Source organism: Argentina anserina, chromosome 4, assembly GCF_933775445.1.
Source record: "Argentina anserina chromosome 4, drPotAnse1.1, whole genome shotgun sequence".
Taxonomy (NCBI): domain Eukaryota; kingdom Viridiplantae; phylum Streptophyta; class Magnoliopsida; order Rosales; family Rosaceae; genus Argentina; species Argentina anserina.
In genome coordinates, this window is record NC_065875.1 from 11820395 (window position 1) to 11848230 (window position 27836).

The 27836-nt window shown below is 36.9% G+C and overlaps 3 protein-coding genes and 1 long non-coding RNA gene across 6 annotated transcripts; 1 reads left to right on the top strand and 3 right to left on the bottom strand.

The window, feature by feature from the left end:
- Positions 1-2987: 2987 nt before the first annotated feature.
- Positions 2988-10738, bottom strand: LOC126791496 (DNA polymerase I B, chloroplastic/mitochondrial-like). Its single transcript, XM_050517953.1, has 12 exons — positions 10396-10738; positions 9267-9990; positions 8895-9086; positions 7770-8446; positions 6536-6992; positions 6236-6331; positions 5228-5320; positions 4959-5153; positions 4476-4568; positions 4178-4390; positions 3993-4082; positions 2988-3516 (listed from the first exon to the last, which is right to left on the bottom strand). Exons 1-12 carry the CDS (start codon positions 10521-10523, stop codon positions 3355-3357), a joined length of 3120 nt encoding a protein of 1039 aa, XP_050373910.1. The 5' UTR covers positions 10524-10738; the 3' UTR covers positions 2988-3354.
- Positions 10739-12987: 2249 nt separating this feature from the next.
- LOC126792179 (uncharacterized) lies at positions 12988-14314 on the top strand. Its single transcript, XM_050518657.1, has 3 exons — positions 12988-13134; positions 13504-13696; positions 13758-14314. Exons 1-3 carry the CDS (start codon positions 12988-12990, stop codon positions 14312-14314), a joined length of 897 nt encoding a protein of 298 aa, XP_050374614.1.
- A 1439-nt stretch (positions 14315-15753) lies between these two features.
- LOC126792181 (uncharacterized) lies at positions 15754-21118 on the bottom strand. Its single transcript, XM_050518658.1, has 3 exons — positions 20386-21118; positions 16006-16191; positions 15754-15809 (listed from the first exon to the last, which is right to left on the bottom strand). Exons 1-3 carry the CDS (start codon positions 21116-21118, stop codon positions 15754-15756), a joined length of 975 nt encoding a protein of 324 aa, XP_050374615.1.
- A 1429-nt stretch (positions 21119-22547) lies between these two features.
- LOC126791506 (uncharacterized) lies at positions 22548-25223 on the bottom strand. Of its 3 annotated transcripts, none has more exons than XR_007671823.1 (3): positions 25184-25223; positions 24106-24221; positions 22548-24003 (listed from the first exon to the last, which is right to left on the bottom strand). It is a non-coding gene; the product is annotated as an uncharacterized LOC126791506 (long non-coding RNA). The 3 variants fall into 3 exon arrangements; XR_007671825.1 differs by having other exon boundaries at positions 25188-25200; XR_007671824.1 differs by having other exon boundaries at positions 25126-25200.
- Positions 25224-27836: the final 2613 nt, after the last annotated feature.

The following is a 27836-nucleotide window of genomic DNA, read 5'->3' on the forward strand; positions in this document are numbered from 1 at the left end:
GTTATTATGATCTAGGATAGGGTATCTTGGAGACCCGGACAAAGTTTAGCTTCGACTGGCTTAGATTTAGAGTTGTAGTTTCGATTGGGGACATAGAACTTTAATTGTTGTTTTGTATGTGAAGAGTATTGAGTTGCGATGTTGTCATGTTTAGGTATGTGATGCGTGCTATAGTGTGGTTGTGGTGGCTAATGTCTTTGGTTTTGTGTTGAAAACGCAGCAGGAGCAAGAGGTGAGTAAACCTCACAATAATCATCATGATCGAAGTAGTGTTATAATTATTAAATTTAGTTTGAGTTGTTAACATAGTCCTTGCATCACTAGCTTATAAAATTTGTTCTAAAAATACGCTTTAGTTTAAATTACGTGAACTTGATCATCTACGGTTCATGGGTAAGTAAAACGGTATTTTAATAAAATAATTTTAAAAGGTTTTGGTGATTATGGACTATGGTGAATGTGAGAATAAAATTGGGTTATGCATGTGGATATTGATATGATATAGCCAATTTATATATGGATATTAAATGGTAGTAATAATATACATATATATGTTGCTATATTATATTTTATATCATTGAATGTGATTATATCTTAATGTGGAGAAAGGGCCCGGAATGGAAGAAAATGTACCTTCTGGTAATTTGGTTGATTGAGTGTGATTAATTGATATTGTTGGTGGATGAGACCGGAAGGGAAGAAAATATACGTTCTGGTAATTTGATTTATTGAATGTGATATTTATTTTATTGGCGGAAGAAACCGGAAGGAAAGAAAATGTATCTTCCAGTAAATTGGTTTATTTGTAGGACTTGTTCATATTGTGATATTGTGAGAGTCGTTTAGTTGTTGTACAATATTATCATGAGTGGATTGATTATATTGTACGTGTTGTTTTAACATTTGAGTCTTATTAAAACGTTTTCTGGTCTTCGAACATGGTGATGGCAATTAAATCGAGAACCAAGCCTTTGGCCAGGTGATTGATTACGATCAGTTATAGGTCTAGTCTATCTACTAATGCACGACATGAGGGGTAACCTAGTGGGGTTATCTGGGTCTCATGAGTGCATGTTTTTAAAAGAGAATTTAACCGTGTTATGTTTGTGTTGGTTGTTGAGTTGTTAAATTCCCAAGACATGAATTTTGTCATGTCTTTTCCCTTTTGAGAAAGGGATGTTGTATTTTAAAAGAAAACAAAGTGGCAGTATTTTTCTTGGTTTTGAATGAGGGTTCTTGATTTCGGGTTGAGGTTTTGGTTTTCTCATTTCTAGCATCTGGTGATGTACTTGTGGAAATTCTTGAACTATGTTTTTATGCAGGAATCATTAATCATTATCTTGCGTTTTGTTTGCGTGTACTTTGTAGAGTTAGATGTCGTTGCTTATGTTTGAGAAATATAAAGCATGTGTTATGTAGTTAAGTTTACGCATACAAGCTTTAAAAACTTAGCCGTTTTATGTGTTTACAATCCGGTGCACCAATCCATGGTGTATGGTTATATGTGCAGGTGGGTGTATTCAGGTTCTCAGCATGAGAGATTAGAGAAATTGTGTACAATGAGGTAAGGGTAATATTTGAACTTGTACTCGATGCGTTCAGTAGTAGTGCAAAGAAATCTACATTGCCTCGATGTCAACTTAAGTGCCACTCAATGAGTAGTAGCAGTGTGAGCTCAAAAGCATGGCTAGGGTTTCCCTCTACATATACTGTTTCGTCGTATCTCCTTTCGCTGCAAGATTTAACTCTAAGTGAGGTAGATTTCTCAGGTGTGGATTTATTTACTGTGTCTTCATTCCCTTTTCTCAGGTGCATAGGACTTACTGCTCTGAATATTTGTTGTCCAAACCTAAAGGACACACGAGTTTGTAGAATGGATCTATATAGCATGCAGATCTCTGGAATGGGACTAGAGACGTATTTTTATGGAAATCACATCGGTGGTTGGGTCCACATTTCTGCACCGAATCTACATTCTTTAGATTGGGGAAATTACATTACTGATGAGTATTCCATTCACAACTTTCCTACGCCCAAAATATATCGCATGCCTCACTTGTTCGACAGTACAAGGTTTAAAACGACTAGTCATAGTTTTGTGATCGATCTTCTTTCCAATTCCTCCCGAGCTGAAGCCTTGAATTATCCCATGACTACCTCGAGATTCTATCAGAAATATATCTTGAATTTGGTGGCTTACCTTTCTCATTCGGAAAACTTGAAACCATGAGAATTTACTACACAATGAGGCAAAACCATCTCCGGGGTTTTGCATGCCTGTTGAAGAGCTCTCCCGTATTCCACACCCTCAGTATTTGGTTTCTTTGGGAAGAAGAGGATAAGTGGAACTTGGATTTGTTGGAAACTCAGGTTCAATATTTGATCCCCTTTCTTATTCGCCTAAAGGTAGTCAACATTCACCTTGGTAAGATCATATCTGAGAATGCTTTAACTTTCGCAAAGATTATGCTCAAATATGGAACAGGTCTGCAAAACATTATTCTTCATTTTTGGAGGAGCGGAACTGCTCTCCCACCAATGCCCTAGATGATACCATTGCTTTATTAAATGGATTCCCCAGGGCATCTACAAATGCCAAGCTCTCAACATACTGCTTTTGAATATATTAGACAGTTCGACTCTGCACCTATTTCATATTCGAGGAGAGAGAGAGAGAGCATGCATAATGAAGTTTACTCTTATTTGTTAGATAATTCTGGAGTTATATTACATATTGCTGATCTTGAACTGATCTGATATTTGTGTTTCTTGGCACACGTTATTCTCGTCTGTTCTCTGATGCCCTACATTTTGGTAAACAAAATCAAAACAAGTTTCAAACGTTGGATCCGTCGGAGAGTGCACCGACAATGGGTTTAGGTGAACAATGTGGTTGCAGATTAGTTTTCTTGATGAGGTTTTCTAATTCACTTTGTAATGAAGTTCTGGCATGGTTTGCCAATATTAGATTTGGAAATTCTAACAAATTACTCAAATATAACTCGAGATGCTTTTTTGTTGTTTTGCAAATTGTTCAGACTACACATTGTGTCACCACAAATATATCATGACTCCTAAATACACGAATGTGTCAATGGTTAGAATAACCTATGTACAAGTGCTTTTCAAATCGCCCTCCCTGGTCCAAGAACCATATGATGACATAAAAGCAGAGCACCCCTTCTAGTAATCCTCGGCCCGAAGTGTGACAAACGCATCATCAAAAATGACAACTTCACATCCGCAGGCTATATGAACTGATTCATTGGGCAAAACCTCTTGGGAGTGAATGCAATTTAGGCAACTTTACAATTGATAGACCAAAAGTCGGATTCATTTTATAACAGACCACATCTACTTGGCAGCATACCAGTTCTGTGCACACTTGGCATCAACAGCGAGGTCGACATTGAGGATGTTCTTGCCATCGAAGGGCTTTGACATGCAGTCAACAACTATGGCCTTTGCAACCTCCGCTGATTCCGATGGCCCTTCTAAGATGACTTCATCATGAACCTGCTTTCCATAAAAAGTTAATTTCGAGTCCGGCCAAAAGGAACTTCACTCAAATATCCCCCAATTACCAATAAGTCAATCACCACTCTCCAGAGACAAATTTTTTATCATAAAGTCATTTTCATATATGAAATTACACTTGAAGCATGTTTTAAGCTCTCAGCTTTTTTTTTTTTTATTCTTTTTGTACAATATGTAGTTTATATGTATGTGAAATGCAGAAAGCCCAAGACCTGTTCCTAGACAGGTAGGTATAACATGAAGAAGCGAGGAAAGCAGAAACTCTAGCAAACCTAGGTCCATATACCATGAGGGGTTTGAACCCAGACCAGACAGAGCAAACGGCCATTTCTGCAAACCCCGCTATTGGTAGAATATTTAAGACTCGCAATTATCCTTCTGGCATTGGGACAGGTTCATAACTCGCTTGATAATATATATATATAGAGAGAGAGAGAGAGAGAGAGAGCTCTAACCTGTAAAAGCAGCCTCCACCCAAGATCTTTCAAATGCTCATTATTGGAGATTTCTAACATGGCACACATGGCAACATCAGCAGCACTACCCTGTTGCAGTCAACTAATTAAAAACTTGAGAGATAGATAGCAATAGAACCTGCACTGGAGCATTAATAAGGAGATAGATAATGTAGCACACATACCTGGACTGGAGTATTAATAGCAGCCCTTTCAATATGTCCTCTTTGAGCACGGCTAGCACGAGTTATTGAGGGAAACCAGCGTGCCCGTCCTAGCAATGTTCGAACGCACCTGAATTCTTTAGCTTCTTTTTTACGTTCTTCTTGCCAGTTTCTCACTTCTTTTCTTTCTTTGTACCAGAGTTCAACTGTTTTCTCTGCATCCTGGACAGATACCTGAGGACCACAAAACACTAATGGATCATGGAAATTGCTAAAATGAAGAAAATGACTGCCAAATTATAATTTAAAGCTACTATACCTTCCAATCCCGGGAAAGCCCAACTGGAGTTTTCCCATATGCAATGGAAAAGTTGAGCATTTTAGCTTTCCTTCTCTCAGATCCATATGTATCCTGAAACATAATAATTAGAATGCGTGATGACTATATGGAGTTAAACCAGATCTACTTTGGACTCCTTATACATATAGAAGTAACCTCATCAACAAATCAGATTTGACTGGCAAAAAGGAAAGAAAAAAATATATATTTAGATGTTACATGAAGTAGATGGTAACAAGTACACGTTAATAAACAATTGATAGAAAAATAAAAATTGGATAAATTCACCATAACTTTGCAACAGTTGAGACGTAAAGGTAAGATAAAAGTTTTCTTTTGATGGCCATTAGAGAACTTTTCCCATGAAAAAACTACAAAAGATTCCCTGCTAAGGAATCACAAATTGATTTTATTTAACTATAATCTCAGTCACATATATACTCACACAAAGACACATCTAACCTTCAACATTGGAACTGGAGGTTTTTCTTGACCAGGTTGAGGATCCCACTCGAGTAGTACTTCCTCATTCTCAACAGCTTCACGAATATGCTGGTACATGTTCATTGCAGTCCTTGAATGGAAATCTCCACCAGCTTTGAAGGCATCCAACATGCTCTTACAGTTAGAAAGATGAGCGAGAATCCTCAGTTCCAGCTATCATATTAACACATTAGTCAAACCATATAATGATATAAATCATGTAATGAGCAGATAGTACAAAGAGCTACCTGCCCATAGTCAGCAACAATTAGAGAATTTCCAGGTGCAGCTACAAATGCCTGGCGGATCTTATAGCGGTCCTTTTCAAGAGCTGGCTGATTCTGAATCAGTGAAAAGTAAAACAGGATAAGCATACATGCTTTAAAATTTAAAGTGGATATACTAATTTGGAATCCCCAGAAGAATCCACTTCTTGTTCCCCAGCTTGAATATCAGGCCTCCTACCAAACTATACAACCTTTAGAAAACAGAAGCAATTACCTAAGGTGGTTCAAACCTCAGACCACATGGAAAGTTAAGGTTTAGGGTTAAATGTAAATGTTAAAGTAATATTTCCTGTCAATTAAGTTTGGGCAGTCGGTCCTTTCATTTCCCATCAAAGGCTACACTCCCCTCCTCAGCTCCTAAATTAATTTCTTGTCAAGAATAAGTTGCTTATCAATATCCCTTGGATGTAAACTCCACCATTCAAGTTGTTTCAGTTGAACTTTAAAATCCTGCCTCTGGGGATGTCTATATTAAATTTTTCCAGCTTGAGTTCTAACTTCATCTGGGATACTCAAGTCATATATCTTATTTAACTCAATTGTATGGTTTTAATATCCACAGCATGGCCCATTTTCCCTTCCATATGATATGGCGTACATACGGTATAATCGATTGGAAGCTAGATGAAGTGCACATTTTATATCAGCATGTTCCAATAGTAAAGTAGTAAAAAGAACTCACTTGTCGGTTCATATGGCATGCACATGATCCTAAGCAACCGAAATAGAATCATGAAATTCAGTGAGCAAAATGCACTGAAGGGTGTCATTAAACAAAGGGTTAAACTGATCCATTTTCCCACCACAGGGATGATCCGTGATCCCTTTGTCAAAAGATCAGAAAAATTAAATGAAGCTGACTACCAGATTTTATCACCAGTCAGGTAAGGTGATTGGAGATAGATCTAGAATAACAGCATTAAATTCATTCAATTATAAGATTGCAAGAATGTTGGCCCAATAACAAACCTGCAAATTTGGTCTTCTAGCAGATAATCGCCCAGTTTCCGTGTTAATATTCAGTGAACAATGAATCCGTCTGTTCTTGCCAGCTATATTACTGCCCTACAGTATTCACAGTAGAAAAGCACAAGAATGAGGAGCAAGCTTGAGAGCATTGAAAATTTAATGTAGCTGTAAATAAATACACATATGAATAAAATACTAAGCAATATGAATCTAAGTGTGGCATTGAAAACTTAATGTAGCTGCAAATACATACATGTATGAATAAAATACCCAGCAATATGAATATAAGTGTAGAATCACCTGCAAAGGGAGGATGAAGTTGGATATCAATGAATCAATAGAGCAAACTTGACATAATGCCGCAATGGCTTGGCAAGCTTCCTTCCCCTCCTCCTCTGACTTGAATGCGTGCAAAGCTGTTCCATAATCAGACCTATCAATAGTTGCGGACGTAATCTCTTCCTTTTCCAAATATTCATCAGTCACTGTCTCACAAGAATCTCCATCACCAATATCAGCAGCATGATCCATAAAATCATACTCTGAAGAGATCTTGCCAGCTAAAATCTTCAAAGCATCTCCACTAACTGAAGGCCAACCAGTTGCTGTGTAAATCTCAGTCGGCAGATGGGCATCAACGGTGTGCAGAGTGACATTGCGAAATTTTGGAGCTATATTTTTGCCTTCTACAATCTCTGTATCAGTGTTTGGAACTCTAAAAGTCCTCTCATTTGGAAGAGCCTGATTGGAGTCCTTGCTGTACCAGGAATAATCAAGTCAATTAATACAGCTTCTGTTGGCTCAAGAAGGCTACGAGAATTGTCTCAGAAATATTTCTACTTGATATTGAACCTCTTTTGAATAGCTTACTACAAAAAAGCAGGTTGGTTGAGGTAAATCACAGATTTCAAAACTTAATAGCCAAAAAAAAAGAAGAGAAAACAGCTGTTTTTGGTAGTAAGTTTCAGTGGGATATCTGGGAATATGACTAGCAATCATATGAACCAGTGACTCCAGCAAACAGGCTCTTTTACTACATTAAGTTTTGGTTATAAAGATTTAAAGGAGGCGATTTTCACTGACATCATACACCCAATGTGCAGATAGTAACCCTGCTCTTAACGTTAAGGTGTGCAGGAGATGAGTGCAAACAATTTCTTGACCTGTCTCCTTTATGAGAATTTAAAGTGTCTTCTGCACCCTAGGAATAAATTATCTAAATTCAATGTTTCTAAAAGAGAAAAAATTTTGAACATGACATAAGTAATAAATTTCTAAGTCTAAAAGATTACCAGTGCGCTCAAGTTCCAAGCCTAAAAGATCCGCCGATCATTTTCAACATGTTATCAACTCTTAATTGTGTCTGCTTCTACTAAAGTGTTACATTCATTTCAAATCTCTAGTCATTAACAAAACCTCATGCACTCAAAACTTACCGTGTCTCTGGCACGTAATGCCAGAATGGTAGTCTACATCAGAGAGCAGATATAACTGAAGGTGGTAATACAACATTTATAATTTTGATAATATGTACCTGTTCGTAGTCCCACCAAACAAAAGCTGGCGTAGTTGAACATCACTCCCCACATTCATATACTTGGCATCCGGGCAGAAGCTGGAAGCCCACTTGCGAAATCTATTTACAGCAACCTCTTGTTCTGATTTGGCCAACTTCTCAATTACAGCAAGATATCCTCGATCAACCAGCATTCCCTCAGTTTCCATCTGAACTAAGAGCTCACCAAATGGTCGCCAGTATTTTTCATAGAAATCAAACATGGTTCCAGGAGCCGGTTTTCCATCAATTTCCCACTGCCTATGGGAGAGTTGATTTTTCATACTCTCATAAAGCTTTAGTGTGCTTATAGCATCTAACGCAGAATAACAAATCCATGGTGTTCGCTCCTCTCTTTGTAGCACTTCAACTGGGTCAAGAATTGTTATTTTCCCATCAGTGCCATCTTTTTTCACTTTCTTTCTGCCAAATATTGTCTTCATTGACACCTTCCCAATCAAGTCATTCTCCTCAAACGATTGTGCCCCAGACATGACCTTCGGGTCACGTGATAGAGCTTCAAGAGAGTAACCACCATTTAACCGCCTGGAGGAATCCCACAAGCGGGCCATGTGCATGGTGTCCGCATGGAAGCCAGAAACCTTAAACCCATAGTTCTCAATTACATGGTTATCAAAGCTGTAATTGTGCCAAACCTACAAAAAAATTATTGTCATTCTCAAATTCGGTTCTCCACCAGGCACGCGCCTTATATGATCAGGAAAAAAAACGCCAAGGTAAATCATCAAACAAAATATATTCAATTAAGCCATGTACCAATCACTTTTCCGAAAATCCAAGTAACTTATCAACAAATGCTTGTGCGAGCAAGCAATTCACTAGTAGAAAAAGTAAAGTGGATCAATCAAACAAGCTAACCACACCTTCAACATACATTAATCGTGCATAATTTTTAGAGAAAGACAAACAACTCCAAGCTCAGATTATCATTATGAACCAAATTCTCCCACAAAGGAGAAAACAAAAAGTGGCAAGTCATTACAGTTGAGAAAAATGAAGAAATCATTTTCCAAAGCTGCTGCTATGTTGTTAAAGTTTTTCATTGTTTAGAGCACCTTTAAAAAAAGGGGGAAGACAAACAACCTTTTTAATAGAGGGATCTTCAAAAAAGGAAGCAAATTCAAGTAGAATTTCTTTGCCGCCACCATCAAGAACATCCACCCAGATGCAGGACTTCCCATCTCCAAAATCCACATCTGGTCCAGAATATATACTGAAGCATATTATTTGTCCATGATCAACCGGTGTTTCTTTCTTAACATCTATCTCGGCCACCTGTTAACATTCTATCATCAGCAAGTAGACAAAAGCTAGTATATAACAAAACATAAAATACCATACAAGTCGTCACACATCTATCTAGTCATCTAGATATAGGCAGTAACAAAGGAAGTCGACTTCTATTTCACAAAACTATATCACCCAAAGTCAATATTTAACTATCAATATACATACCTCTGTGTCACAGGCATGAATAAGATTCTTGTATTCACTTCTAAGCATCCTTACGACTTCCTTTGCTTTAGAGACACTATTGACAATAAGAACTTTTTCGTAAATTCTATTAAGCGTTCCGCGAAGATCTTCCTTTCTATCTACGGGAGTAGCATCTTTAGAATCAGAAATCTTGACATTGGATTTTTCCTTGTTGATCACATTACTAGCTTTATCTTTACTAGGTCCAGAAGCGATCCCTTTAGTGACCTTTGAGGTCTTTCCTAATAATGACCCCTTGGACTGAATTTCCTTCCCAGATTTGTGTGGCATGACCACTCGTGGTCTTGGACCATCATGTGCATAACCGTTCACCTTTTCCACTTTAAGATTATCAAGTCGTACAGAAGCTACTACATCTGGAGTATCATCTGCATAACCATTTACTCTGTCCGCATTGCTACCCTCATCACATGCCTCATACAAAGTTACCTCCCCCACCTCACAGTTACTGCTATCAACTTTTTCAGGAGCAATCGTTTTAACATTTCCTTCAGAGTACATCTTGCTTCTGTAAGACTTTTCCACTTCCTGTTTTTCTTTCCGCAGGCGAGTGACTGCAGCTCTCCACTCATATCTAGAGTCACTGGACTTTGCTTCAGAGATCAAAGTATTATATGATTTGGCGGCCTCTACACCCCTGAGGCGCCCCACATAAACCTCTGGCTTGCAATCTAAAACTCGCCTGCAGTTTTTATCAATTCCACATCAAAGGCAGCAAATACCAACTAAACAGTATCAACTCGCAGTTTAGGCATGCAAAGCAAGCGGAAAGTATACCGACAAACTTCCAAAAGCATCACGACATTCTCATCCTAGTAGAATGGTACATCACATTTCCACATATAACAAAATTGAAGTCCCAAATCCAACGCCAACATCAACACCAGTATACACACAAAAATGTACTTTGGAAACCTCATTTCCTGGTGAGTAGAAGTAGTTGACAAAATAACCAAAAGTAGTTTAAGTAATCCACCAAGAAATTTATCCCTAATATATCCAACAAGCTCTAGTGAGTGAAACACCAAAACCTGAAAACAAGAAAACTAGACAGAAAAGTGAGCAAGTGGGGAAGTAAAGACCGAACCTTGAAACAGAAGGAGTCCAAAGGGACCTAGAAGAAGAAGAAGAAGAAGCCCGTAATAAAGAGAAGTAAGAAGGGCAAGGCCTCAAATGGCTGCTGGTAGTCTGGAAGGAGGATAACCCCATAGCCATGAGGTCGGTGAAGGCAACTCTCCCCAGCTTAAATTGGCGAGGACAACAACAACAAGAAGAAGAAGAAGAAGCGAAAGAAGTCAAAACAGAACGAGAATGATGTACTTGAAGAGGGTGGGGGTTAAAGCTGGAACTTTGTGAAAGGTTTTGGGTTTACAGTAGGGAGAAGAAGGGTGGCCATGCCTTGGCGGAAGGTAACAAATTGAAGAGCAGAGTCTAGGGTTTACAATTGTAAATACATTCTGTACCACGTGCAACTTGGGACCTCGAGCCACCTGTTATATTCATATATATTTACTATATTTTATTTTACATATATTATGCGTCGTGTGTTCTAGCTACAGTTGCTGAAGAGTGATCAGTGACGGGCCTGGTGGGCCGGGTTTTGTGCTTTCTTTTGGGTTTGTTTTCGGGTAGGCCATCTGGTGTATTGCTCTATTGCCACGTATTCCTCACAGCACCTACGTGTCTCTTCTTATTTTCTTCATAATATTCAAGACACGAGGCTTTTGCAACCTACTTCACTTCTTCTGGTCCAAAAGCACTTCTTATGATAAATGTGGGTGTTTTTTAACTCTAAATTTCTGCTTTTGACGAGAAGAAATTCTCTTGGCAGTAGGAAATCAAAAACTACTGTGTAGTTGCTTTTCAAAATAGCTTTTGCGGAATGCGACTGAAAACACAGAGTTGTAAAATGAGATGGAGTGAGTTATTTTCTCCTCCTCCTTTGTAGAAATTGACACTCATCATATTCTATGTCTTCCTTGTTGTTCACCATCTTTCACACTCAAGTATCAGTTGTCTTTGATATGAATATGAAGCTTTTGTCTAATTATCCGTGGCATGATTATGAAGTAATTGCTGGTAACTATTTAATACTATCCATACATAGTTCTGAGATGAGCACGAAACCTTGTCATATATTTCTCTTCTACAACAAGGTCTTCTACTCTTTTCTCTCAATTGATTTGCATGTTACTTAATTGTAGATTTGCAATTAGTTCTCAAGTTAATATTCAACACTTTCTTTGAATTTTTGGGTACTCGCATAGTTCTATCAATTTGAAAAAGCTGCATTTAATTGGTCCTCTCCCTACACAACCTGCAAGTTCATCCCATATCTCCACTGCAATTTACCCAAACAATTGAGGAACCATTAATCAAATTCCCCATAATTCAAGTCATGATCTAGATCCTTGACTGGCCAATTCTCAAAACCACATGTTCTCAGTAATTCATGGATTGAAATGGGCAATTCTCAAAACCACAAGTTCTCGGTAATTTATGGATTGAAATGGATCCTGGGTATGATTTCGACAAAAAAAAATGGAGCTAGCCATGGAGGAAAATAATCTCTTAATTAATGTTTAATATACTTTTAAGTTAATATAAAACAAGTTTAGTCATAATGTTAAATACTGTAAATTAAGATATACTTGAAATGTAAAAAACAAAGATTTGATCAAAAATATATTTTGCTTTGTTTGCTTCCATAAGGCAATTTTAATCTCAAAAAATAAAATGACATAAGAAATTGTCGTTTATAAACATAAATTGTGTGCTAAGTTGGAATTGAGTTGTAATTATCCAAGTTATCATGTGATTCATGTTCGATATGGTAATTATACAAGCCCCTTAAAATAATTTCAATCTCAAAACACTTTTCAAAAAGAAAATTTGTAACAGCAATACATGAATAATAGCCCACTCAGATTTTAAGTTATTCAAATTTAAAATTTATCATAAGTACATGAATTAACTCCTCTGCTACTTTTCACGTTCTCTGTTATTTTCGCAAGTGCAATTTTGTCTTTTCAAATGGTGTATGCGCCTTGATCAGGTTACTCATGTCTGCCTCTTTCATTCTCTTTCACCTCACCTCCATTGAAGCTCTCTTATATGAATCTTTTATGGCATGGGAAGATAAAACTCATAAAAGCTTGGTTTGATTGGGTGTCTCGGGCTTGTTTATTGTGGCTGGGAAATTAAGGTAAGAATCGATATGTATGTTAGGTTTGTGGATCCGATTCCACTTAGGATAAGGATTCATTAGATCTTGATCAAAGATTGAACACTTTGGTGGTTTTCTACTTTAGTAATGGTTTCTATGTCTATTGGGAATATGTTTCCAATTACTTATAGGTTTCAAGTTTAGACATCTATAAATAGGGACAATTGTATCAGTAGTTAGACATCAAGGTAAAACACAGAGAGCAAGTGAGGTCTTGAGAGTTGGTGAGAACGTCTTACGAGAGATCTTGTATTCTTGTTTGTGTTGTTCTTCTATAGTGAAACCCAGTAGCCCGAGGACGTAGACAAGTTCTTTGTCGAACCTCGTAAACTTTGTGTTTGTATTCTCAATCGTTTATCTATATTGGTTTGCACTTGTTAACTTGCGCAAGAGGAATTCAGGGTTGAACTCCTAACAGTGTGGTATCTAGAGCCTGGTTCTAGAGTGGAAACAATGAGCATAGAAGACGTTAAGAAGAGGGTCGACAAGTTCGACGGCAATGACTACAGTATATGGAGGTCACAAATCGAGGATTACCTGAGTATGAAGAAGCTTGCGAAGACTTCAAGCGGCAAGCTCCCAAAAGAGATGAAGGAAGAAGTAGTTTGATCTCGCATATTAGTTGATACTATCTTTCAATAAAAAAATTCGTGTCTATTATTTGGGATTTATAAGAAATATATTATTTTCGTCTTATTAATATGTTTGTGAATTTCAACTGCTAGGTTAATCCTTTAGTATTGAATAAATAAATAGATAAAATTTCTCTCAATAAACAATAACATTGCTTTTAAAGTACGATGTTCAATTTTGCGGGTTAGTCCAACTTTGTTATTTATTCTTTTAATTTTATGTTTACTATATGTGCAGAGAAATGGTGTTCTAAGACCAACTCTTTTATCTTTGATTAGGGTGAAGCAATAATCACATTGGAGGATGTTATGATTTTGGAAGGCTTTTCTATTTTAGGTCTCTGTTTTTAGCCCTCTTGAAAGCAAAGAGTTGAGAGAAGTAGAAGCCAAGCTTGAGAAAGAGCAGATGGGACTTTACGATTACAAAGTTGGTCGTAATACTGTTCGCACAAATGTATGGAGGAAGAAATTTATGAAGAGTGTGAGTGAAGTGGAGCATGAAGCATTCCTTGTTCTGGTTGTTCAGCTATGTATTCCACAATACTCGTACTATAATAAACAAGGTTGTTATATCCATTGCAATTCATTTAGCTAAGGGTACCCAGATTGCGCTTGCCCCTGCCATTCTTGCACACATTGATAGAAATTTGAGTCTGCTCAAAAGGACAATTGTAGATTCATCTAAATTGAATGACAGGGATCATGTTGTGAAACTTGTGCTCAAGTCGCAATTTCAATCAGTACAGGTTTGGATGTGGGAAATATTTCTGGAACTTAGGGCAAATCATAATGTGATTAACTATACGGAGCCTAGATTGGCTAGATGGCATAAAGTAGATGGACTCAATGTTAAAGATCTAAGGAGGGTTTTAGACTTGGATGGAGAAGGTTTCATGTGGCGTCCTTATGCTATGGCCATTAACATTCCAAAGTACTATGTTGAAAAGGAAGAGTGGGCCTTAGTTGGTCCAACCTTGGATGACGAACTACTGGAATTTGTTATGTCTTTGAGGGTGACTAAGATAGTTGGATTTGGTACTAAACAACAATACTTTCCACATAGAGTGGCTATGCAGTTTGGATATGATCAAGACATCCTGGATTTTGTTGCTCTATTGAATTCCAATTTTAATGATACGTGGAATTAGCACTTGAAGGAAGTTGAGAATGTATGATTGATTATACCATCGAGGCTTTCTGAGGCAGATTCTGGCGAAAGATACTTGAAATAGTGGAAGGAGTCGATAAAAGGCCTAAAACACACAAGTCTGCCACCTAAAATGAAAGCAAGGGAGATTCAAGAAGAGACATTTGATGCCACCATTCATTATATTTGTTCCCCAAGGAATTCAGAAGAATCAAGTTAGGTTTCTGTGGAAATGACCAAATGCTATGATTTTTCATTGCCTCCCGGGTTTCCTCCCAAATGGTATAATCTGGACACTGGAGATCATTTGGAAAATGATGAACTGACTATATCAGAGGCTTTGAAACTTAGGAAAAAGCTAAACATGTTGATTTTAGAAAGGTTGCTGATAGTGAGAAGTTATCAAGCCATGATCTGATCCAATGTCTGCATCTTCAATTGTGGATGAAAGTTATGTCAATATTTTGGAGTCAGAAACTTTGGAGAAAGAGGTTGTAACTTTGACTTGGGGAGGTAAGTGTAAGAGGAAACTAATCGAACAAGGTCTAGAAGAGAATGGTGAGACCAAGCAATGACATGGTGAGCATCATTGGCAATGAAAGTCCTAGTAGTAACTCTTTATTTGAGAAACTGGAATATGGTAGTAGCAGCTCATTGTTTGAGAAGAGAGAATGTAAAAGCAACATCTCTTTATTTGATGAGATAAGTTTCAGAGCTTAAAGCTAGGATTTACAGGATTGAAAAGGTGCTTCAGTTGTTAAAAGCAAATACATCTGGGCAGAGTCGACTTGTATGAAGTGAATGAAAGAAGCATTGATATGTATCCTGAGTCTAGAATCATTTAGACACATTTTGTGATCTTTAAAGGCTTTAAAATGCAATGAGGAAGTTCTTGGAAGAAATATAATCTCTTTGTCATACACTTCAACGCTTCAAGCTCGTCAATGTCTCTCTGTTGCAATCTTACTAACATAGGAATAATGTGATTTTCTTGTCTAGAAGTTTATTTTCCTTAACATGGTCATATTGTCTAATTCTGCCCATGAAAACAGAACCAATGATGAGTCTTATGAATCTTAGAAGCTTGGAAGTCCTATGCATATCATTCCAAAGCATATGTTATCTCCAATATGACTTCAAAGTCTTCAAATGCTTCGTTATAGAGCAAGATTGACTCGGTTCATTTGTGATTTTATAAACTTTACAAAAGATTCCTTTCATTATTAAGCTGTAGATTTTTTTAAATGAGTGACAATTTGTCATTAATAGGAAATGTAGGAGTGCAGCATAAACATGATCCACTCATATTAAGGCTTCGTAAAATTAATGGAACCATGCGAAATAAACCAAACAAAATCTAGCAATCTCAATGCTATAAACCATAAACTTGGAATCCAAAAGAGAATCAGAGAACTGTGAGACGAGGCTCACTTATTCCGACTATGTTAAGAGCGACATCGAAACATCTTGAGGAGCAACCCTCAAGAAGAGCCTCTCTGAAAGGCGAAGTAACCAGGCAAAGACTAATTAACCAACGAGATCCCAAACACGAGCCGAAGTGTGAGTAGGCCTTGAGAGAAAAGTCCATATTCCATCTAGGTTAGGTCTAGCAAACTGAGCCCAATCCACCACAACAGCCCAAACCCACAAGTGGGCACCCCAATTTGCTTTAGGCACCCATAACTAGCCAACCAGCACCCTCCTCCATCGCACGTCCAGAGGCCCCGCCGGATCTGAGAGTCTTCGTTGCACAACCAAAGGCCAAGATCCGCACCACCAAGTGAATGATGTCGGAAACAACCCATCTGGATCTGCGGACAAGCCTGACCGGGGCAAGGAGTCGCTTGACCTGAAGCCCCCTCCACCATCGCACAACACCTTTAAAAATTAACAAATCGTTTTTTTCTTGTCAGACACAAATTGTGTTTCTGTTCGTTGTGCAATAATCTTCTAGATAAAAATTAACTACCTACACAATTTTGTTCAAGAAATGAATAGTCATATATGTTGTGGAATGACTTTTCATCAACACATAACGAAAATTTTTCAATCGTTGTTACTAGACCATTGTCTGTTGCACTTTTTGGTGTAGTGTTTGACCTGCAAAGGATGGCCTAGATCCCAAACACGGATCTAGAACCCCGCACCTAATCTGCCCTCGAAATCCCCAACCGAAGTCTAGACCATCATCGTCGCTGACCAAAGCAGCACAACACCACCATGTTGCTCTTCCGAATGCTGACCACGAGATCTGAACCACGACACAACTCGGGCCAAAATTTTCCCAAAATCCTTGCCGCTACCTGCCAAGGGATCTAATCCAGAGAGCGGGCGTCATTGTGTTCCCTGCCGATAAGAGGAGAGGGTACCGGAGTGGTTAGGACAGCAGCGGCCGCCACCCTAACCCTAGTAGAGCTCTGCTAGGTTTCGCCATATACAATTCTAGAAGTAGATATTGTTAAAATGTTAAAGAAACCAAACAATGTATACCAAATGATGTGTCATGTGTCCACATCATCATAGAAATCCAAATAATATCCACCATGTCTTTAATATAAATTCTTTTTGAAAATTAATAAATAACAGTAATTAAAATGGAAACTAATATTTTGATATTTTGTGGATCCCCGGCCCCAATATGATCAACATTGTACTTCTTGAATTCTTTCTTAATCAAAACTTTTGAAAAGAGGGTGCTTGCAACCAATTGAGAAAAAACTACAAGAAATGATTTTTTAAGACTTGTTTCCATCAACCAACTCTAAGCTTCGAAAACTAAAAATTATGATGTTATGTATAATTTCTTCATGAAAGTTGTTCAAGATCGTCTATTCTTTTATGTACTAGAAAACCTTGATAATCCAACGATTAAGTCGTTTCAATCAAGATGAGGGTGCTATCGATGAAATAAAATCATGTCTTAAGAAAAATTAAATTTATTATTCTAATTTGAGTCCTTATGCCATATTTTCTTTCAATCGGGTCCTTTTATCTCGAATTATTTGTCTTTCTTTCCTTCTCTGTTCTTCCTCTTTTTGCTCGTCATAAAGTCGGTTACTTTAATAAGCAATTAACTTCATTATTACTATTTATTATTGATATTTAGGTAATTTGAAAAGAAAAATCCACATATGAAATCTATTCAATTGAGGGTAATGACGTGGCCGTTCTATGTAAGATGCCATATCATTTTGTATTAGATTTTTGTAAGGAAATTTGGAGAAATTTTTTAATACTCCCGGATGACCACGTGACAATGTTCAGTGATACTCATTACCTGTTATATTTTAAAACGTGGATTTATTACACCAAAATTATAATTTTACATGTTTTTATTATTTGTGAAATGACCTTCATGGGTATTGATGATTTTTAACTAGAATTTTGGGTTTAGAGTTTAGGGTTTAGGTTATAGGGTTTTAGAGTTTATGGTTTAGGGTTTAGGGTATATGAGTGTAGGGTTTAGGGTTTAGGGTATAGGGTTTTAGAGTTTAGGATACTATAGTGTAGGGTGTAGGGTTTTAGAAAGAAACCCAAAATAGACTTTCATAAAACAGCTTAAATATGATTTTTTTAAATTAAATTCCAAGTGTCAAATGGTGATTGTAATGGAATACCACTGGACATTGTCACGTGGTTCTCCTAGAGGACTGAAAAATTCCTCAGAAGTTTGGTGTATGTAACGAAATGTTTTTTCAGTGCTCCCGGAGAACTACGTGGAAATGTTCAATGGTCATTTTCACATGTTAAATTTTGACACATGGATTTATTACACAAAAATTATAATTTTATATTTTTTTATTATTTGTGAAATGACATTCATGGGTATTGATAATTTTGAATTAGAATTTAGGGTTTAGAGTTTAGAGTTTAGGGTTTAGGGTTTAGGGTTTTAGAGTATATGGTTTAGCATTTTGGGTTTTAGAATTTAGGGTATACGAGTGTAGGGTGTAAGGTTTTAGAAAGAAACCCAAAATAGTCTTTGATAAAATAGCTTAAATATGATTTTTAATTAAATTATAAGTGTCAATTAGTGATTAGAAGGAAATACCACTTAATATTGCCACGTGGTTTTCCGAGAGGATTGAAAAATTCCTCGTATGTAGCAGCACTCTGCCCATGAATCCTTTGAATCCACTGGCGGATCTATTTAAGTGGCAACTCAAACAAAAATTATTCGATGAAGTTAGATTTTTATGTGCTATAAATTGAACACTAGGTCAATTGAATTGGCTAAAGAATTTGACTCCAACTCAACTCTCCTTGGTTCGAGTCCCATGTTCTCCCATTTTTATTCTTCTTTCGATTTTTCTCTCACATTTTGTTGTGTGTTCCTTTATGTGTCTTATATTATCAATATGTGAACTTCTATTCATACATCTTTAAATGGTATTTGCACCTCATCTCAAACTTTTGTCCTTAAACTTCTGAACTTATCCTCATCTTTCTTTTCTTTTCGTTTCATGGTTTTCCTTAATTTTCTGAATTTATATTTATCTTTCTTCTTTTTTTCATGGTTTTTACCTTACCATTGTGAAGTATTTTGGGATCCAAAAGAATTATATCGACTTAATTTGAAACAATGACTACGATTTTTGTTGAAACTTGAATCTTAGAAGATAATACAATGATTTTGTTTAGGGTTTATATAAATGTGTTTGAGCAATTCCCAATAAAATACATTTGATCCTTGGGTATTAGCTCATGTAGGTATTGTTCCCTATTTGCACCTCTTTAGTAATTGCATCTCATGTAGGTATGTAATACAAAGAGATGGTTGTGTTAAATTTATATTAGGGTTCTTACATAGAGAAAACCCATAAATATGATTTTATCTAGAAATTTCCACTTAATAGAATCAAATTAATTAAGTTATTTATCTTATTCCATTAACGTTGTCAACAAAGAAGCAAAGATCTGAGTTGATCAATATTTAAACTTTGTAAATAGGGTTTGCAGATATGCAATTTTCTGATAGGGGCAAAAAGAGTTTTTTAAAATTCTAAAAATATTAGGTGGTCCAAATGTCATTTTACGGTATGAATATAGAACATCCCTATTAATATATATGCATATTTTCTACTCAGAAATAAGTGAAAATAGTTCAATGAGAATGCTATAATCATTAATCATATGTTGAACTAGCATATTTTTATCTCCTTCTCATGCACCCCTACGTGTGTATATATAATTATTTTTTTTTTTAAAAATTGAGCTTCGCTCATATTAACACGCATGAATATAGCCTACTTGGGGAAGAAATAGAGTAATAATCTTCTGATCGAACTTGGGGAAGTTTGCAATCAGGAGTTGGGTTCTTTGTATTGGACTTATATTTTTAGGTCTGCGTTGAGCAGAAACAAACAACCTGAGAAATTGTTTTGAACTTAATAGTACATACGTTGATACTATTTGTCCCCTTAATTTGTCCAAAAGAGAACGGTATTTAGTTTGTATCATAAAATACGCTTTTGTTCGGCCAAGATTAAAACGCAGAACAGTCTTTTGATTACAAGCAGGTAATTAAAATTAAATATTCACAAGTTTGTAATTTAATTTGATGGAACTAGAAGCTACTTTGGGGACAATATATATGAAAATGTTCATCTTCAGTCGTATTACTACTTGCTGGTTTCTAAATTCCCTCTCTCTCGATCTCTTCACTACTCCGATCCAGACTACAATTTACACGTACTCTACACATCTCATCCATCCTCGATCAATATGTGATCAATTACTCGAACAATATTTCACTTCTAGTGCAAACGAGAATAGCTACGTACCTCTGAAGCTCAAGGACATGAGGTGTCATATACAGCAGAAAAACAAAACTTATCTATAATTGATAAATGTATGACAGAATGATCGAGAGTACTTCCAATGTTTCTCCAATTCTCCGTATCAACTTATTAACAAATCAGCCTAGAAAACCAAAGTACGGTATAAATTAAACTTGGGTGTAGTGAATTAGGTAACTTAATTTGGTGTGGTTAATTACGTTTGTAAATTATTGGCGGAAAGATAAATGGTACTATGGTCGGCCTTACAATTTCCGACCAGAGAGACATATACATTGATTCGACTCCTCTTGGAGCTCCTGTATGATCTTATCTTTCTCGGCAATGACTTCTAACAGTTTCCTATTCTCTTCCCTCAATATCTCAAACTGACATACAACCCCTTCAATCTGTGCTTCAATGGCCTCGTCACTCAGCTCAAATGCACTTTCTACAACCCTAACAACTCGCCACAAACTAACCACAACAAGCAAACCACCCCCAACCTTCTCTAGAAACACTTCCAACCCCAACGCGCCGATCAAAACAATCCCATCAATGACATAACCTGGACGCCTGAAGAATCTGGTACCGAGCCCTACAGCCAGGGCTATAGTCTTGGCCGAAAGCAGTGTAAGAATAGCAATGCCAACCCAGTGGTACCAGATTTCTTGTGTGGCTTTGTGGTGGTTGTCTTTTGGCCTGCAACTGGTAACAAGCAAAGATGAGGATAGTTCAAGGATAGTGAAGATCAGATCGATAACAAGGAGACTGAGAGAAACTGCATGAACTGGTGTGGATTGAAGGAAACTAGCTAAGTGGGTTCTCCATGGAGCTCTATCAGGTTCTTGTGGTGAAGTAGAGTTGAATAAAAACTGCCACTTCTGCCTTCTGTACCAGCTCCTCAACAGACTTTTTATCGAGGATTCGACAGATTCTATAGAAAATGAGTTTGTCGTGGGAGGTCTGTGTTTCTGGATTTGAGAGGAGGACCCATTGTTGGTGAATGATATTGATATCTGGTTCATTACTAATTAATGGGATTCTCAGTTTGTATAATTTAGGGTCATATAGAGATGATTATATGGCAAGAGATGAGCACTTACGAGAAGTGCAAGCTTGAGTTTTATAATGCTTTGGGGTCACGTTGAATGTCATAATTGCCGTTGTATCACTTGTATGGATGTGGCACCATTGGGGATCCTTTAAGCTAAAGCATTTATCTTCAATTCCTGTTTTTTTTTTGTTAAGTCTTATCTTCAATTCCTAGAATCGGAAGAACAGAAAGTTTTTTAAATGAGAACCATCTTGTTAATGACTAGTTGAGAATTAAAGACTTAATTGTTAATTAGATATATTTTCGATTATATTTTTTCATCTCAACCGTTTAGATTTTAAGTTTATATAAGTAGATTACTTGTACAAATTTTCAGTCAATTTGATAATGGTTAAGGTATCAAAATAGATTAAATTAGTGAACGGACTAAAATTATCAAACATGAAATGTTCAAGTTCATAATGAGTAATCACATTTATGAATGTCTTAGTAATTTTCAATTTAAACAAAATTTTACAAAGTTGATCTACTTATTTATATCTACAAACTAAAACGGTCGAATTTTGAATATAAGATCGAAAAGTGAGTGAATCTCTTTAGTCTTCAACTAGTCCTCAACAAAATGATCCTCATTGGAAATGGTTTAGACCCTAAACCCTAAATCTTGGATGGGAGAACTAGTGAGAGGCAAGAGCTTCCTAAGTTTCTCATGGCTTTGTAACCCTTTGTTGGAGTATCTTTCAGCATCAAAGTTCTCTCTTTTCCGGAAATAGTTTACCGATCTAACATACAATCAAACACCGATGCTAGTTTAACAATATCCAAAAACTGTTAAATTCTTTCTCAACTGGATTGCCAGTCTTTATGTAATCATATTATATTATCATTTCAAGCAACGTTTGTTGTACTACCTCATGTGATGCAGCCTCCATGCTCAAAAAAGCAAATAGAATAGAATAACAGAAAATCAGATTAGAGAAAACGAAAACTAGAAGAAGAAAAAAAAAGGCCTTGGGAGCTCTTCATGAGTGTTGAGCAACTGAATGATGCTCAATACAAGTAGCAACTTGACCGTGGGGGGAACCTTAGGCAATCTCCAGTAAAGGGGTCTAAAAGGCGAAATCCTAAATTATGACTCTATTCTGATCTCCAACAACAAAAAGGCCAAAGTGGCAAAATGTCATAAAAGGGCCAAATGGTCATTAAAAGGGCCAAATTTAGTCATTTGGCTAGCCCAGACCAAACCAATTAGTGGTCCCAAATCAGATTAAAAGATAAAAACATGTACAATTAAATTGTGTATATAAAGACAAGTGTCATGATATTAATGACCTAAATCTCTTTTTACAAATATAATTTGTAAAAACATTGCAATTCCTTTCACTCATTGTAAAAACATAACTCCATTACCAAGTCACTCAAATTCCTTTCAAATCCCAAATCCCAGTCCAAAGTGGAGTTCAAATCATATGTGAAATTAACCCTACTACAGACAGACAATGAGTTTGCACCTCCTCCTCAGTGTTCTATTACTTTGCTAAACCCCATTATTTAACTATTTCCCACAACTTACAATAGTCCAGAAAACCAGACTACCTCGAGAAATATCATGCAAGGGTTTCTACTGGAAACTCTTTCAATCACTTTGGTATCCCAGCTATTTTCTCGCAGTACATGCTAACTTCTAGTCATAGAATGCCACCCTTCCTTAAGGCCTGCAGCTGAGCCCTCTTCACTCTTGTTGTGCCCTGATACTTTCGCTTCAGTGAGTCACATATACTCTTAGAGCTTTCCCTGTCGAAAATCATCATTAGTACAGTTCGATCTATGGCCTGGAACAAGTAATTCTTGACTTTGAGATCATTTAACTTCTACTCCTCAATCCACTTACGCTGCTCCTCAATCTGCCTACTTTGTGCTTCTGTAAGCTGTCCCCTCTCTGCCACCATCGTAGAGGAAGTCACTAGTTGTTCAACTCCTTGTGTCTCTGCCAGGATCCCATTCCCTATGAGGCCCCAAAATTCCTTAAATCAGAGAAAATTCTCCATCAACATCGCCCAGTGGATATTGAACATTGAATTTTGGAATCCACTCGGGCACAAAATTCTCTTCTGTTGCGATTCTCTCGCACTCACTATCACAAAGATATATGCTGTTTCTATTGCTGTAGGTCAGGCCCCTGTGTTGGGGCTCTGTTACCATAAACAGTATTGTTGAACAGTTAAACACAAACTTAGGAACACACACAATCTGAAATACCTCAACGAAGTTTATGCATCAACTGGCCGGCTTTAAATAGCCTTACAAGTTACAAGATAAGGAAGCAATCAAATTCCAACAACTTAACAGAAATGACAAACCTAGCAAAGGCCCTCTCTTTCTATCGAAAAACCTGGCCACTTGTTACCCTAGAAAATTAATTATGATGGTAACATGGTTAAATTTATCAGGCATACCGAGAGTAAAGAACTTAGGTTTATCCTACTTACAGTACTTTGGTCCATCACATCCAATAATATATTCTGGACTCTTCAAGCACTATGACCCCAGCATGACATTGTCATTTGAAGCACGACATTGTCCAAACAAAATTGCAACTGAAAACCCAAAAATCACATCAATTTCCAAACCTAAAATAAGTGTGTTTATGAGAGCATACCAAGATATGTATGTATGCATATGTCAAATATATTTCAATAAATAAAGTAAAAAAAAACAACAACAACAACGAGTTTAGAGCACACTTAAGAGTACCTACAATCTGGTGCAGAAGAGTAGCTGCTCAACTCAAATTGCTCTGCATCTTTGCCATAAAATTGTGGCAGGATAAATCAATGGTCTCCCTTACACATGAACCTAATTTGTTTAACAGAGAAAGATAAGACCATCAAAAACATGATGCACTGAGAATATAGAGCAACGAGAATCTTATTACCCAATACGTAACAAAGCGATTACCTCCATGACCTCCATCTCAATCTTAACAGATTATAAACCCAGGAGCTTTACGGCCATGTGGTTTTTTTCCAGGTGAAGGACTCACTGTGGACTGCAACTCTTGAGCAAATATGCACCTGTTAATGCAATAACCATTTCCAGTCACTAAAAGGGTCACATCAAGATAGCCCCTGTGCAGCTATGCTCAAAACGAATTGACAACACTAATGTCCACTGTTACTACACCACCCTCTTCTACAATCACAAGCAAAATGATTTCAGCAGCCATTTTCAGTGTATGTGTGTGTGTCTAACATTTTACCCGAGTAGAAAAACTAAGTTGTCTCCGTGAGATAAACAGATTAATACATGTGATTCAAAGAACCTTCTTCTTCCATTGACAGTTAAATTACTCAATATCAAGTTATAACCACGCTCATTTACATTGATAGGTTCACTAAGAGGAGATTTGGTAAGCACCCTATGCATTGCCTTATTGGTTACAGAAGAAGCAAAGGGATCTAGTGATCGAATATGAATCAATCAACTCATAACCTATTCAGTATGAAGCAACCACGATCGAAAACTTGAAGAGCAGTATGAAAAACCAGATTATAAACATCACATTAGTTAATTTAAAGCGAATGATCCTCCACATTGAAGGCAGAAAGAGTAGGAAAATAACGGACATGTATAACTAGATGTTCTATACAGTCACACAAGGAAGCTTGCCTGAAAATCAATATGATCAAACATCAAAGAATAAATGTATGACCCGTATCTGTCCACACAGTAAGTCTCTTATTGTGTAGTCATCGAAAGCCAATATTCATCACTATAGGAGCATAACACACTTAAGGATGCAATCAAACTATAGAAGGATCCGTTAAAATGCTCCAATCGAATTCAAGATTGAATGCTCCAATTGCAAGTGAAGCAAGTAATGCCCATGATCCAAACGCAGACTATGTGAAAGACGCAAAAGAAAAACAGCAGAAGCTCAAAAGAGAACAAACACGTTGGAGAACCAAACAGCTTTACTATTCACAAGAAGCAGCACAGGAGCAAAAACAAGGAGAAATGAGAATAGAGTTGATACCCACTCTTGTCTTGTTCCATGGATGCCCAGGTTCATTGAGCTCCAGACCTAAAAGGGTCTGTTGGATCTTGTTTCTATTTGTATGTGACTATATATGCAAGAAAGGGTTTAGGGTTTAAGTCCCCCAATTTTGGAATTTTCTTAATTTTCAGATCTGGTCTGGACATTTTTTGCCAAAAAAAAAACATTTGGACATTCCAATTTATAATTTTGGGTTTAATGATTAAAACAAATTCGGTATTCTTATATTAATATTATAGGAATTGCCGAATTGCCCCTTCCAAAAAAAATTGCCAAACCACATTCATCATTTCCTATTTTGTTAAAGAGTAGTATATGTTACCAGAGACTAGGTCTCGTCATTTAGCCCGCAAATCTGAAAAGTCTGCAGATGCCCGGAAGCCCGATGGACTTTTACCCGGCCCGACCCAAGAGAAAGCCTGTCAAATTCCGCTTTCATGGGTAGAGGACCGGGTTTAGTTTAGAGGTGTGAAACCCGGTCAAGTCCGCCAAAAGCCCGCTAAGAAATAAAATATTATACATGCATATAATCTATTATACATATATTAATTATATGTATTTTTTAGTAATAATTATACATAAAATATTATATATGTTAATAATACTAGATTTAAAATTTTATATTATATATATTATAACTTTATACTAGATTTAAAATAAAATGGTAACATTATAAAGCAACTATATGAAGTAAACTTCTCGGAATTAATCGACATCAGCTAATATGCCCTAAGAGATGACCCATTACCAGGATGCAAACGTCGAAAGTCGTTTGCATATCTGAAATCATCTAATTTTTGTCAACAATCGTGCGCGGTCGCACCAAGGAAACTCATTTGGCAAAATCCCGGTAAATGAGTTTTTAATATGTCAAAATGCCTCTTTTTTTGTTGACCGTAGGTACGGACAATCAAACTATGTCTAAAATTGACGAAAATTTTACGGGGTCCCTAAATATATATATCGATAACATATGTTGTAGATCGACCGTATTTAGAAATGGAGTTCTCGATCGTCAAAGTGTCGACTAATGTTTCATAACCTTTATACTAGGTTTAAAATATAACTATCGCATTATGAAGTGAGTATATGAAGAAAACTTATCGGGATTAATCGACACAAGCCGATGTAATCGGTACATATATTTAGTGACCCTGTAAAAATTTCATCATATTCGGACCTCGTATGACTGTAGGAATTTCCAGAAAACACCACTAATGTGCCCTAAGGGAGGACCCATTACAAAGATGCGAACTCCGAAAGTCGTTTGCATATCTGAAATCACCTAATTTTTGTTACTTATCGTGTGCGGTCGCACTGAGGAAACTCATTTGCCAAACCCTCGTTCAATGGTGTTTCAATATGTCAAAGCGCCTCTTTTTTTGTTGACCGTAGTCCGTAGGTACAAACGGTCAAACCATGTCCAAAACGGATGAAATTTTTACTTGGTCCCTAAATATATATACCGATCACTTCTGCTAGTGTCGATCGACCATATTTTGAATTGGAGTTGTCGATCGCCTAAGTGTCCACTAATGTATCATAATCTGTATATTAGGTTTAGAATAAAACTTTCGCATTATGAAGCGATTATATGAATAAACTTCTCAGGATTAATCAACACCAGCCGATGCAATCTATATATATATTTAGTGACCCTATAAAAATTTAATCCAATTCGGCCATCGTTTGACCGTTGGAATTTCCGGTAAACTAAAAAACACCACTAATATCCCCTAAGGGAAGATCTATTACCAAGATGCGAACATTAAAAGCCGTTTGCATATTTGAAATCACCTAATTTTGGTCATCGATCGTGCGTGGTCGCACCGAGGAAACCCATTTGGCAAAGCCCCGGTCAATGGGGTTTTATTATGTCAAAACGCTTCTTTTTTGGTTTATTGTATATACGAACTGTTAAGCCATACCTACGGTAACCATGTTCAAAACGGACGAAGATTTTACAGTGTCCCTAAATATATATATCGATCACATCTACTGGTGTCAATCAACAATGTTTCGAAACTAGAATTTATTTGTGACTTTTATTTTGAGAATGTTTTCTAATAATTCTTTTATTGTTCTAAACCCTTAAATAAGAGTATTTTGTTTTTTTCTATACAAGTCCGCAAGGCCTGGCCCGAAAAAACCCGTAAGGCCCACTTTAGGTAGGCGGGCTTGGATATTCATATTTGTGAAAATACTCAGCCCGTCATTTATTTAAATGTACTAAGGCTCGGCCCGACCTGGGCTTGTCACTCATGGGCCGGGCTGGGCCGGACCGAGCCCATCCCATTGGCGAGCCCTACCGGAGACAAACAAACATTTGTTAGAGAGATAAAAGATTTTACAGTGTCCCTAAATATATATATCGATCACATCTACTGGTGTCAATCAATAATATTTCAAAACTAGAATTTATTTGTGACTTTTATTTTGAGAATGTTTTCTAATAATTCTTTTATTGTTCTAAACCCTTAAATAAGAGTATTTTGTTTTTTTCTATACAAGTCCGCAAGGCCCGGCCCGAAAAAACCCGTAAGGCCCACTTTAGGTAGGCGGGCTTGGATATTCATATTTGTGAAAATACTCAGCCCGTCATTTATTTAAATGTACTAAGGCTCGGCCCGAC